Source organism: Leptopilina boulardi, unplaced genomic scaffold (genome assembly GCF_019393585.1).
Source record: "Leptopilina boulardi isolate dan_hultmark-lab unplaced genomic scaffold, ZJU_Lbou_2.1 LbouV2_332, whole genome shotgun sequence".
Classification (NCBI taxonomy): Eukaryota; Metazoa; Arthropoda; class Insecta; order Hymenoptera; family Figitidae; genus Leptopilina; species Leptopilina boulardi.
The window spans coordinates 4,175,140-4,189,598 of NW_026137899.1; the positions used below are offsets into that span (position 1 = coordinate 4,175,140).

The 14,459-nt window shown below is 28.5% G+C and overlaps 1 protein-coding gene across 2 annotated transcripts in view; it reads left to right on the plus strand.

Annotated features, from left to right (window-relative positions):
- The window catches only part of LOC127285397 (43 kDa receptor-associated protein of the synapse homolog), a 305,412-nt gene that overhangs the window by 228,305 nt on the left and 62,648 nt on the right, over positions 1-14,459 (plus strand). For both annotated transcript variants that reach the window (XM_051311389.1, XM_051311388.1), the window contains one exon: positions 10,757-10,956. In XM_051311389.1, coding sequence (XP_051167346.1) covers positions 10,757-10,956 — 200 coding nt within the window. The remainder of the gene's footprint in view (positions 1-10,756; positions 10,957-14,459) is intronic.

The following is a 14,459-nucleotide window of genomic DNA, read 5'->3' on the forward strand; positions in this document are numbered from 1 at the left end:
ATTTGTTTTAAATTTTTTGATCTGAGAAAGAAAATGTATGGCCTTTATCTTAATTTAGTGAAAATATTATATTGGACTAATATGTTTTAATTAGAATATTGGTCATCTTATGATTACATATTTAGATAATGAGAAAAGAAGAGTGTTTATTTAATGTATTTCCTGCAATTATTTTTTAATGATTTTATTTACTAATTTATATAACACTGAAATGTGGTATAAAAGCAAGCATACATTTGTTAATAATTATTAGTCTTCAATAAACAAATAGCTTGATAGGTTGTGCGTGTTTGTTAAAGAAAAAATTCATTTTTTTATTAAAAAAAGACAGAAAAGATGGATTCTATAGATATTCCAAAACTCATTGAAATTATGGAGAGTGCTTATATTATACTGAAAAATGTTAAGAGTAAAAAACGGTTATTATTGGAATCGGAAAGGTGGATATAATTGGAAGTGCAAAATATAAGTATTTTGAATAAAATTTTGAAATCAATAAAAGAATTGAGTAATTGGAGTAAAAGAAAAATAATTATAACAACTGTTAGAATTTTAAAAACTATTTGCGAAAAATTCAGAGAAATTCAAAAAACTGGTAGAGGTAATTTGGAAAAAAAGATAGAAGAATAAAATGGGAAAATTTAGAGTCAGTATTTGAAAAAAGAGTTAGAACAGGGGTAGTTATTAATTTAAAACATAAAGATTTGTTCAATTTTTTAGAGGAGTCAAAATCTGTAATAAAATCCCGTTTAAAAAATGCTTTAAAAGAAAGTAGTAGCTTAAAAGTGAATTTTGTGTTAATAGGCAATTTTACAACTTTCGAAAACGGTGAAAATATTGTAACCAAAAATGATTTTATCAATGATGCTGAATGTTAAGAAAATCAATTAATGAAATCATAGTTACAAAAGGGAAGACTCGAATAAATTGTTTGTTGGGCGCCAGTCCTTTCTTGGGACAAAATAAAAATAAACAAATAATTAAGGGACAAAAGAATTAAATTGATTAAATAGATTAAATAAATATTTCTTTAATCATCGAATTAGTCTGGAAAAATACACAAGGCCACCAGGCAAATTATTTTAGAGACTGTCAAATTCAAAAATTAAATCAAACTTATCCTTGATTGTTAAATTAGTCTAAAGAGTACACACGGCCACCAGGCTTTTACTCAAAGACTGTCAAATTCAATAATCAAGGGAAACTCAAAGCAAAGAAATGATCCAAAATTCAAATTAAATTACAATAGTCTTCCTTTTACTCGGCCTGCCGCATTCCAAATTCTTGGTTAGCAGTAGAGAGGGCGGTTCGGAAAAGCCACATTCGAAAAGATTTAATTTTTAAATTAAATTAAATAAAATATCATATTTTGTAAACAAAAGATTAATAAATTTCTTTATTTAAATTTTCTTTTAAACATCATAAAAAAATTTGATCTTTGTCTCGATACAATGTAAATTAAAAGGGAATAACTACTTATTCTTTCTTTTTAAAAGAATAAGGATTCTTTAATTCGAGGAATGGAAAAATGGAAAATTGAAATGGATACAATAATTATTAAATGAATGACATTTCAATCAATTTTTAAACAAAATTTATAAATTAAATTTAGAGAATTAAATTCATTCTTAAATAATTCCAAAATCAATAAAATAATCAATTAAATTCAATAAGAAATCATCTTAAATTAAATAAAATTGAAATTCTAAATTAAATTCAGATTTAAAGAAAATTAAATTTAGATCCAAGGAAAATTAAATTCATTATTGAAAAATTCAAACAAATAAATAATTTTGAGATATCATTCGTAAATGTAGTAATCAAAACTTTACCAAAGAATTCCAAAAATTGATGTTCAAAATGGCTGACGACGAATATCTCCTTTAATTATTTCCAAATAATTCCTCTTTATTATTTTTGAATCTTTATATTTTTATTTTTATTTTTGATATTTCCTTTATTTTTTTAATTGTAATAATTAATGGCCAAAACGTATTTTATTTGAGATTTCCAAAAAAAAATCAAAATCGATAACACAATTGAGAAAAAGCGTCAGGTTTATACGAAATCACATTAAAGAATGATAAAAAAGACGTTGTTTGTTTTCACCTAGGAGATTTTCGTTGCCAACCAAAAAAACTGAATATCTAAAAAAAATAAAAAGATCGGGAGAAAAAAAAGAAAGTTCGACGGTCGGTAAAAAGATTTTCATCTATATCTTGACGCTGATTGGTCCAAATTGATCAAGTGCGAAATTCAAATTCAATAATAAAAGTTGTTGACAAAAATTGTTTTCTTGAATAATAATTATACTTCTTCTTGATTAACGATTTAAATACGTTAATCCGACGCAAGATGGTAAATCTTTATAGTTCTTCTCCAATATAAATATTCATGAATTCGGAATTAATATTGAAATTTTTAAAGATAATGCCACAGTTAAGTAAAAATCTTCAAATTTCAAATTGACATAAATCCAAAATATGAAACATTTTATATGGGCTTTGGCTACCCGCAGCAATAGAAGTTTCAAATAACAATTTAAAAATATAAAGAAGCCTTCCAAAAATCATAATAATCTCGAGTGTTTCGCCAGGAAACGAAGTCAATAATATTCTCAGGGTGATATTTGCATAAAACGTGAAAATACTTGGCATCTCTCAATTATCCAATTAATGGGTACATCGGAAGTGAATATTGAAGAATCCAAATTTTTAATAATAAAAATATATCCAAATAATCGATAATAAAAATATATCCACATAATCGATAATAAACTTCAAAACATCCAATTATTGACGACATCAAAATTGAGGGTAGGTTGACCAATACAAAATATTCAATAAAATCAATTTTTCTTAAAGTTTTCTTAAATCTTGATATTTTTCTTAATTTCTTGTTTCAGTTGAATGTTGGCTCGAAAATACATAAATAAAAAGGGATTACAGACATTAATTCTTAATATTAAATTATTATTAAATAAGATTTTTCCATTTCTCGAATCCATAATGTGATTTCGTCAAGTAAATTTGTGATATTGAAATATCTCTTTCGGGAATAATAAACAAAGTTATTAAATATTTTGAAAAATAAATAAACTTTTGTGATTTGTAAAATTGTAAATTTTACAACGTCACAATATACAAGAAAAAAAATCGTTTAATACAAAAAATGAAATTCTTTTTACCTTCTCAGACTTAGTACAATTCTTAATGAAATAAATGAATATATTCTTAAAGAAGTTGAGGATTTTAATGAAAAAAAGTCAGGTTGGTCATTGAAGGAGACATTTAATTTAATGGTTAATATAAATAGACATGCGCCAATTCAGGTAGGTTGTTCTGTAAATACGGAATTACCAAAATTTATAATTGATAAAAAGGCTGTTGTAAATGTAAAATGTACTGACGATTACTGTTTTCATTGGTCAGTAATGGCAGCTTTGTTTCCAGTTAAAAATAATGCAAAACTTATAAGTTCTTATCCTCATTTTAGAAATGTTTTAAAATATGAGGGATTAAATTTTTCTATTAGTTTAAAAGATGTTTCTAAATTTAAAAAAATAAATATTTATGGTTTTGAAAAAGTTGGTAAAAATAAAGAGACATTGTCCGTTTTTATTTAAGCGATAAATTTTCTAAAAAAGATACTATTCATTTACTTATTATAAAAAAGTAGACACTTTTTCTGTAATAAATAATCACACTAATAATAATTTTAATTATCACTTCGCGTGGATTCGTAATTTGTCACGTTTGGTAAAATCACAATTCTCAAAACATCACGGTCGAACTTATTTATGTAACAGATGTTTATGTCATTTTAATTACGAAAATTCATTTCTGAAACATAAAACTGATTGTATGAATTTAAACGAATGTAAAGTTATTTTACCGACAGAATAGGCAAATATTTTAAAGTTTAAAAATTTTAGACTTAAAGAAAATATTCCATTTGTACTGTATGCGGATACTGCAAGTCATTTAAATGCTTTTAATGATAATGAAATAATATCTCGGGCATATAGGAAACACATTCCGACAAGTGTTGCATTTTATTTAAAATGCGATATTGATTATTCACTTTCGGCGTTTGAATCTTATAGAGGACAGGATTGCATTTCTTGGTTCATGAAAAAATTAATAAGTATTGCTAATTTAATTGAAACATATTTGAAAAAAATAGTGCCAATTGAAACTAACTTTTCTGCAAGAATTGAAATTTAGAACCGTAAAAATTTGTCACACTTGTGAAAATTCGTTCAAAAATGATGATATTAAATATCGAGATCACTGTCATTTCACTGGAAAATATAGTGGTGCAGCTCATCAGGGTTGTAATATTAATTATAAAAATTCGCATTAGATTCCCGTAGTTTTTCACAATTTATCAGGATACGATGCTTGTCAAGAATGGAATACATTTAATTTGAATAACTTGGGGGAATATTGAAATTTATATTTAAAAACAGACGTTTTACTTTTAGCTGATGTTTTTGATAATTTTCGAAGAACATGCTTATCTGCATATAATTTAGACCCCTTACACTATTTTACAGCACCGGTACTTGCATTTGATGCTACGTTAAAATTCACATAAATAGAACTAGAGTTATTAAGAGATATTGAAATACTACTTTTCATAGAAAAGGGTATTCGCGGAGGAATTTCTCAATGCTCAAATAGATATGCGAAGGCAAACAATTGATTTATGGAGCCAGAATTTAATTCAGAAATTGAAGAATCTTATATAATGTATTTTGATATAAATAATTTATATGGCGCAGCGATGAGTAATTTTTGATGAAAATTTGGTTATAATAGAAATGAATAAAGTTCAGATTAAATTTAATAAACCGATATATTTTGGATTTAGCATTCTTGATATATCAAAACTCTTTCTTTACGATTTTCATTATAATCATGTTAAAAAAACTTTCATTGACCAATCTAAATTACTTTATACCGATACTGATAGTTTAATTTATCATATTAAAGTTCCAAACATATATGATTATATTAAACGCGATTCACAATTTTTCGACACTTTCGATTATCCAGAAAATAATAGTTATGGTATAGAATTAAAAAATAGAAAAGTTCTAGGTTTAATGAAAGATAAATGCAATGGCAAGATTGTCACGGAGTTTAATGGATTAAGATCGAAATTGTATTCATGTAAAATATTAAATGAAATTCGCGAGAAGAAAAAAGCCAAAGGTGTTAGATCTTCAACATTAAAGGAAATTACATTTGAGGACTATAAAAAACACTTTTTTCATACGAAAACTAAGTAGAAAATCAATATCTAATTCGTAGTGTAAAACATCAAGTTTACACTGTACAACAAAGAAAAGAGTCTCTAAGTGGGTGTGACGATAAAAGAGTTTTTTTATCAAAAAGTACAGACACCCTTCCTTGGGGGTACAAAAGTAAGTTACATAAATAAGAGAACAAAGACTTGGAAATGTTTTAATATTTGTCCTCTCTTTTCTCTATTCATTTTGAGTTCTCTCTCAATCTTATTAAAAATTATTTTTTTTCACACTCCATCCTTCAAGTGTGAGTTATCGTAATATTCCTTCCCCGTTCAATCTATGGCATTTGTCTCTGCCACTAAATTGTAAACTATATACGACACATCACCGACATTCCAAGAAATACCATAGAAATACATTTCTAACCAACGATTAACAGTTTTGTATTTCTTCGAAATACTATCCCACGGATACGGAGGTTGGAAAAGTATATGAATACCCGGATCAAATAAATCGACCGACGCTCGGACGAACGCTCTATTTCCAGTCAAGTAGCAGTGACAGCCAGTAGGCGGCTCACTGCTACCGACTACCATTAGAGCGTGTGTCCGAGCGTCGGTCGCGTTTTTTGATCCGGGTATTTATATGCACTAGATTAGAATCATTATTATTTACAGAAACTATAGTCGCTTCGCTCGCTAGTTTAAGCGCCCCGGGGCGCGCGAAGGATGATCGTCCCGCTTCGCGGTTCGATATTGATACGCGCTTCGCGCGCATTGTCCAAGAATCGCGCTACGCACTTTGTTTGTTTATTACAATTCAAAACCTAGTAGCATTAATTATTTTTTAACTACACTGTGTAATTCAAAATTTTTTCAATTAATTTGGACTTGTTTTTTTCATCGAAATCTAAGTTTATTGAGACGCTTAATGCATATGTAACCGATTCTTAATATGTTATTTTTTGTGTTAATTTCTAATTTTTTTTGTGGAAATTATATGTACCACACCTAAATCTAAACAACTTACATTATCATTTCGTCACCCATTTATGGTCCAATTAGGACTGTGGGTGTATATGTAGATAAATAAAAATAAATAAATAAATAAATAAAATTAAATTTAAAAATTGTATTAATTATACTACCAGAAATTAGTTGAATGACCCAAGAATCCATTTGGTAGAATGAGATTTTGTAGTTGTTTCAGACTTTGTAGATAATTTAATTAATTTTGTAGTAAAATGTGAAGAAGAAAGAAATTATTTTTAGTAATTTTATTAAAAAGAGTAAAATTAATTACACACAGAGTTAAAATAAGTACAAAAGTAGTTATTTTAAACGGGAAGCTTCATATAATCGAATTGTTTTGAAAAATTTATTAGAAACAACTTATAGTCTTTATTAAAATGCGTTAAATTTAATTATACAAATAGGTAAGGTTTAAAGGTATTAGAATAAATTTTTTATCGAGCAAAAAAAGAGAATGGCGGCACTGCAGCTGTTCAAACTTAGTTCCTAAATTTTGCGCCGTGGATTGGCCGGGTCTTTGTAATTAACGAAAATCGACAAACCAAATTATTTACTAAAATAAGATATTCCTCTTCGAACTAATTTCAATTAAGTAAAGGAAAAAATTAATTGAAAATTTAAAAACATTAAAAAAAAGAACTTTAAAGTAAATCCATTTTTAAAGCAACAAATGTATTATATGAGGTTTTGCCCTCATGTTTTAATTCATAAAAATTTTTTTGTACAATTTGTATAAGTGAAATTTTTGGTTTTTATAAATTAAATTTCATTTTCTTAAAGTACTTTGACTTTAAGGATAACATTCTCATCACGGCACTCCCGTTTCACGCTCGAAAATTAGAAACATACAATAGGAAAAGTAGGCATGCATTAACCCATTAACGAAATTTTTACAGGTACTTTGAGGCTCTATTAAATAGTGTACTAAAAGAACCGAAAATTTTTAAATAAACAATTTACAAGCATTTAAAAAAAGATTTTTTTAGAATTTTTGTTCAGATTTATAATTTTTTCAAATCTTACCCATTCAGAATACATTTAAATGCTAAAAATATCGCGTCAAAAATGTTTGAATACGCCATTTTGAATTTTCAGTTGTTTTTAGTTGTGTTGAAGTTTTTACACTCCTAATATGCTTAGGAGTTACAGGTAATAGAAGATACTCATACAATTCCCAAGTTTAAAAACTGATAGGAATAGATGGATCCTTTTCAATATACTTTAACAGTTTAAATTTTCGAGCATCTGATAATTTTATGTACGGTAACAACCATTCAACTTTTTCAATTACTATTTTAAATTCTTTAAGAGGTGCCGTTTGTATAACTGCATTTAAATCAGTTCTTGATCTGGTTAGAATGAGCTCATGTTTAGCACTAATAATAACTTTATGATAATCTTCAGCAAAGACAAAAATCATATTTAGCGGTATACAAACATCAAAATAACCATTATTATTAGTTAATATTGAAGTATCACCAAATTCTAACAAACCAACATTTTCAAGAAATTTATTTTGACTTGCATCAAAAGAAATATAGTTTTTCATTCAACTTGATCTTGATTTTGAACAGTTATACGTATTTCATTACTATTATTATACGTTGATGACGTATATGACTGCTGCACATGCACTTCGTGATGAGCAATTGATTCACCAAAATGATTGGTGAATCAATATTTAAAATTTCTCCTTCCATGGCAAATAATACTTCGGTACACAAATAAACAAATACAATTGCAAAAAATTTTAAATCTTTTTATCCTTTTTTCTTTACGACTTTGAGACCGAGACTTTTGAGTAACTGTAGGTTTTGAGGTGTAGGCTTTTCAGGATTCGTAGCTGACTGATTTGATTTTGGCATTGTGTATTATTTTTATAACCAAAACCAATTATTTTCTTCTTATTATCAAAAACGATGCCCATTATTTTAAAGATTTGAAATGAAGTTTAATCGTAATGGTTTGTCCTTGAAAACTATTCAAATGTCCGTTCTGATCAACAATTCTCAGCTGAATAAGATCTATTGTCTTGACAGCGACTTTACCTAAATGACGTGATTTGGAACTTCTACTATTTATATCCTGGTGGCACAACGGGAAAAAATCGATGGATTGTATGAACTTTTTCCTCATTGATATAAGCCCCAGTAGTTATATTACACTCTACTCTTCGGGAATTAATTTTAATAATGGATACCGGTTGATCAGATTCATGATATTCTTTAGCTTTTAATTTTCGTGCAGAAAATCCAAGCAAACTGCCTATAGAATCTTTAGGTTAAAAATTAATTTTTTTATCACAATAAATTGTACATTTTAAGTATTGTTATTAGGTTTAATTCTGAAAGTAATTTCTTTTTTTAAAAATAAAATGCAAAACTTGATCCAGGTCACTAATTTCATAACTTCCTGTAGGTATAATAATTTCTTCATTATTAACATAAAACTTATTTTTTCCAACATCAATATTAGGAATAGAATTAAAAGTTAAAAATTCAACAAGACCAAGAGAATAATTTTTAAAATGAGACAACTCAATAGGGGGAAAAATTGAGATTCTAAAATGGAACTATTTCCTCATAATGTTAATATAAGTGAATCGTCCATGTTGAAATCTAAGTATTAACTGAATGGAATATTTAATTTATTTATCTTTTATATGAATAGAATACATATTTGGAATATTTAACTAATTGCATAAAAATTTAAGACAGAAATGACCACAGTTAAATGAATCATAATTTTGATATTTTTCATAATTATACATTATGCTACCCCAAATTCACTTAATTTCTTTGTTGGAAGAAAGCTTTTTGCTTTAGCAGCACTGTTTAATTTAGCGAAGCTCATTTTTACTTATATTTATTTTTTCAAAATCTCTTACTAAACGACGAGACATTTCTACACTTTCAATTCTGTGTTTTATTCCTTGAATTTCTTTCAAAAGACTGTTTATTCGAAACTGGAACTCTTCTCTTTTTACACTGTTTGGCATTTGAATCGTTTACGAAATTTAATTGACGACTGATTAAAAAACCCATTTAGAACACTGCTTATATACCGAAAAATTAGTCATCAAATTCCAACATGATGAGATAATAATAATTATTATTAACAAAAACGATTCCCATATCAATCATCATAAATTATCAGAAACATATGGTAGACTAAAAAAATTACGTTATGTAATCTACTTTAGACCTGAAAGGGATATTTTTTAACAAAAATTCTACGAATAAAACAAAAAACCGGGAAGTTATAAACTTGTCAACATATTGTTTATAACAAATCTAATCGCGATAATGTCAAAATAATATTTGACACGTCAAGACAGGAAATACCAAACATTTTTTACAGTTGGGTAATATTGCGCAATCATAATATTTGACAAGAATGTTGGTAATGTCGGTAACAGATTCCTACTCTCTAGAATGCCCACAGCCTATCTACTCCAGTAAAAAATAAAAGATACAAGAACCGCGGATTCCGTTTACAAGCTCAATAGCTGGTAAACGAATCCATGAGAATCTCGGATACAAGCACTTTTCGGTATCCGAAATGCTCATAAGCTTGTAAACGCACTGAAATGGACAACTTTTGTGGGTCTTTTAATCAAGAAAAAGGAATTAAATAGAAGCAGAAACGATGGAAAATTAAATAAGTAGCAAAAATAAATGATTATTTATTAAAGAAACGTACATTTAAACAAAAAACAATTATTCTTACTAATTGTAACCTCTGCATTAAAAATATTTCGAAAACAGTGTTTTGTTCGTAATTTTACCTTGTTATTCGGAACATATGGTATTCTACCTTACCGACCAAAAGTATTTAATTAAAAGGGGTAAAGGAAATTAAAAATGAGCACTTTATTATGTTTAATAACATTTTGATTATTTTAAATTGCTTTTGAAATTGAAAAATCGAAAAACCAGCGTTAAATTACTATCTAATGTCGGTGAGGTAGAATACCATATGTTCCGAATAACAAGGTAAAATTATTAACAAAACACTGTTTTCACAATGCTTTTAATGCAGAGGTTAGAATTAATAAGAATAATTGTTTTTTGTTTAAATGTACGTTTCTTTAATAAATAATCATTTTTTTTTGCTTCTTATTAATTTTCCCATCGTTTCTGCATCTAATTAATTGCTTTTTCTTGATTAAAAGACCCACAAAAGTCGTCCGTTTCAGTGCGTTTACAAGCTTATGAGCATCTCAGATACCGAAAAGTGCTTGTATCCGAGATTCTCGTGAATTCGTTTACCACCTATTGAGCTTGTAACCGGAATCCCCGGTTCTTATATCTTTTATCTTGCTATTTGCTACAATTTTGCAGATAATTTTTCGTGCCAACTTGCAACTTAACATTAATATTATTATTTGGGAATTTTCATTTTATTAAAATAATCATAATCTATTGAAAGGTTTTCTGTTTTTCATAATTTCATTAAAAATTTTCAGCTTCTAGTCAGAACTGTCAGATGTCGTCTATCCCGAATTTATGCGTCACTAGGAGACGAAGAGCAAAAAAATCAGCACGAAAGATTAGCAGCAACGATGGAAGAAGATTTAGAATTACGTTGTGGAAGCTGCAATGAACCGTTCGGACTAGAAGCGGACTCTCTGGAGGCTTTACCTTGCTCACATATATTACATGCCAGGTAAAATCTATATATAAGCATCGAGAATTACATTCTTAGTTAACAAAAAGAAGAATTTTTTTTTATATTTAATATTTACGTTAATGTTTTAAACACCCGTGTGTATAAATCACCAATGTATGCCTAAAATGATTGTTGGCCAAATATTGGTCCTACCTTGGTAGCCCCTTGTTTATATATCTTAGGCTGGTCCTAACTTGGACTTAGCTAGAACATCTAGTTTAGTCTTAGAAAAATTTTTATAAAAAGAGTGATCGAATTTAGGATTTCTAAAATATCCTCAGATAATACATATTAAATTAATTAAGAATTATTTATGTTCTAGATGATTTCAAATATTTTTGTAAAATAGAATTAAAAAAATATTTGTACCATCCTGGTTATTTCCGAATATACTTTGTCAAAAGTTATAAATAAACAATAAATAATTGATTCATTCGTTTTTCAAAAGTTCTTAAGATTTTGTTTAGTGAATTTAATTTTAAAATTTTAAATCTCGATTCAATTTAAATAAAACTTTAGTAGATATATCAATGTATTTATTAAATCTTTATTTGGAAATTTTTCTTTAATTGAAAATACTATGAATTTAAATGTATTTTATAAAGACTTCAATTTGTTATAGTGACAATTTATATAGACAAATCAAATAAAAATATCTAATCTGGTTCAGTAGCCGCAGTCGTTAAAGCGTTCAGGTTAGATCTCTTAGGCTGCTCGCACAAGAAAAGACGGAGCAGTGTGCAGGATGTGTTTCAAATGAGATAGAAAAAGACAGGAATATCGTTCTTTCCTTTTCTAACTCATTTGAAACACATCCTGCACACTGCTCCGACTTTTCTTGTGCGAGCACCCTTAGAGCGCTCGCACAAAAAAAGACGGAGCAGTGTGTAGGATGTGTTTCAAATGAGATAGAAAAAGAAAGAGCGATATTTCTGTCTTTTTCTAACTTATTTGAATCATATCCTGCACACTGCTCCGTCTTTTCTTGTGCGAGCCCCCTTAGGTCATACGTCTGGTGTTCGATTCCCGTAGAGTTCAAATTTTGATTTAACTTTCAGAGTTTAATTTAAAACTTTCAGGATATTAAATATCAATAAGTTTTAATAATGAAGATGAATATATCAATTTCTCCGAGTCATCAATAGGACAGAAAGAACAAAAAACAATTCTTTTTTACGTTTCGGCAGCACTGCTGCCCTTTTCAGAAACTACAATTTTATTATATTAAAAAAAAGTGGATACAAGAATAAATATACAAATTTGTTTTTGAGAAATTAAAAATCAATTTACCGTTAAAGGAATACAAGTTAGAGTTACATCGAAAATGAATAATGAAATGAAGGAACATCTTCTTTTGTAGAAATACGATTAGATACTACTAAAGTATATACAGTTTAAAATCATTGCAAGTATCAAAAATATGGAGAAGAGGTGAATGAACTCCTCAGTAAACAGAGTAAGAGCAGTGTCAAGAGGTATATCAAAATAAGATAGAAGATTGTGAATATATATTTTCATTGAGAAAATGAGTATAATAGTAGTTTCTGAAGAGGGCAGCAGTGCTGCCGAAACGTGAAACGTTCTTTGTTCTTTCTATCCTCTTGATGACTAAGAGAAATCGATATATTCATTTTCATTATTAAATATAACCGAGTGATAAAATCATCATTATTATCAATCAGTTTTGTTGTTTTTATTAATAAAAACAACAGGTTATGTACCCAGACTGTCGTCCATTGCGCTAAGACATCAAAAAGTGTGTGATTGTCTTGAAAACGATCGATTAGACGGAGGTGAAATCTAACCTCAAAAGTGTCGGAAATCATCACGCAAAAAAGCCACTCGAAAATTGTGCACAATGCTACTACTATTTTCATCAAAATTTTAGTGCATATAAATACGTTATCGAATAATACAAGAAAAGTGTTGTTTTGTACACGAAATATAAACGAAGATCCCAACTCGTCGAATTGTCGAAAATAATCAATGAACATTTAGTGTGTATAAGTAAATATGGCATCAAATTTTCAAGTGCAAATGGAGAAATTAGAAAAGGACAACTACGATACATGGTGTTTTCATGTAGAAGGAGTTTTAGTTAAAAACGACCACTGGGAGTACGTTGACGCAACCACAACCAGACCAGAAAACAACGAAGCTACCGCAACTGTAATCTCGCGATTACTCCTTCTGAATTCGGTCATGTTAAAAATTGCACAACATCGAAAGAGGTATGGGGAAAATTAGATCTCGTTTATAAATCAGAAGGCCCCGCCCGAAAAGCAACATTATTAAAACAATTGTTTTTTACCAAAATGAGAGACGATGAAAATATCGCAGATCATTTTAACAGATTCTGTAATATTTTAGATAAATTGACAGAATTGAAAATCATTATTTCGGACGATTTACTCACTAAATTGTTATTGTTCAGTGTACCAAATACTTTTGATAATTTTAGATATGCCATAGAAGCTCGCTACGAGCTCCCGACTCCAGAAGCCTTAAAAATAAAATTATTGGACGAACATAACGCCAAAAAAGGAAAGGACACAGAGACAGATTCACAAAGCACACTTTATGCAAATTCATTAAAACATCAAAATTTTCAACAACGGTAGAAAAATAAAGGATCTAATGTGAATCAAAACAAAGGCAACCAACATCAACAAAATCCAAGGAAACGTTTTAATTGCAACTTCCTCTAAAAAGCCTGGCCACAAGGCCGCTGATTGCAAGAAAAAGGCTGCTGATAAAAAAAATATCTCTTCACTAGCAACAGAACAGAAAGCTTTTTTTACTCTCGCTAAAAACGATCCTGTGAAAGACAAAGCTTTTAGTGTTGAATCAACGTCTAGCAACAATTGGTGTATGGATAGTGGTGCCACTTCACATATGGGTCAAAACAAAAATCTTTTCTCGGAAATGACTCAAGTTGAATACCAGAAGGTTAGACTGGTCGTAAATAAAAATACCCAAATTCTCGGAAAGGGTACCGTTCATCTCAATTTGCAAAATAGATGCCAGGAACAAAGAAAAATTAGACTGGATAATGTTCTTTTCGTTCCAGAATTAAAAACAAATCTTTTTTCAATTTCAAAAGCCACGAAAGGAGAACATACAATAACGTTCAACGAAAGTGGTAAAGAAGTCAAAAATAAGATGAACGAAATTATTTTTAAAGTAAAAAGGAGAGGTGAACTCTATTTTATTGAACCCGACATTTCTGTAAACAAAGAAAACTGTTTAAACAAACAAAATGGTCGAGGAAAAATTTTATACAGTTTTTTAAAATAAATTTGAGATATATATTTGTAAACGTGAACCATTATTCACAAAAAGAACCTTTTTTTACTCTCCAAATCTCAATTAGTAGTTTCCTAGTAATGAAAGAGTGCGTATTCGTTTACCAATTGAATTAGTAATAGTTTTGACTAATTTGTAGTAAAAAACTACTAATTGCTAGTAGAAAACTACCAATTCATTAAGTAAATCGTATT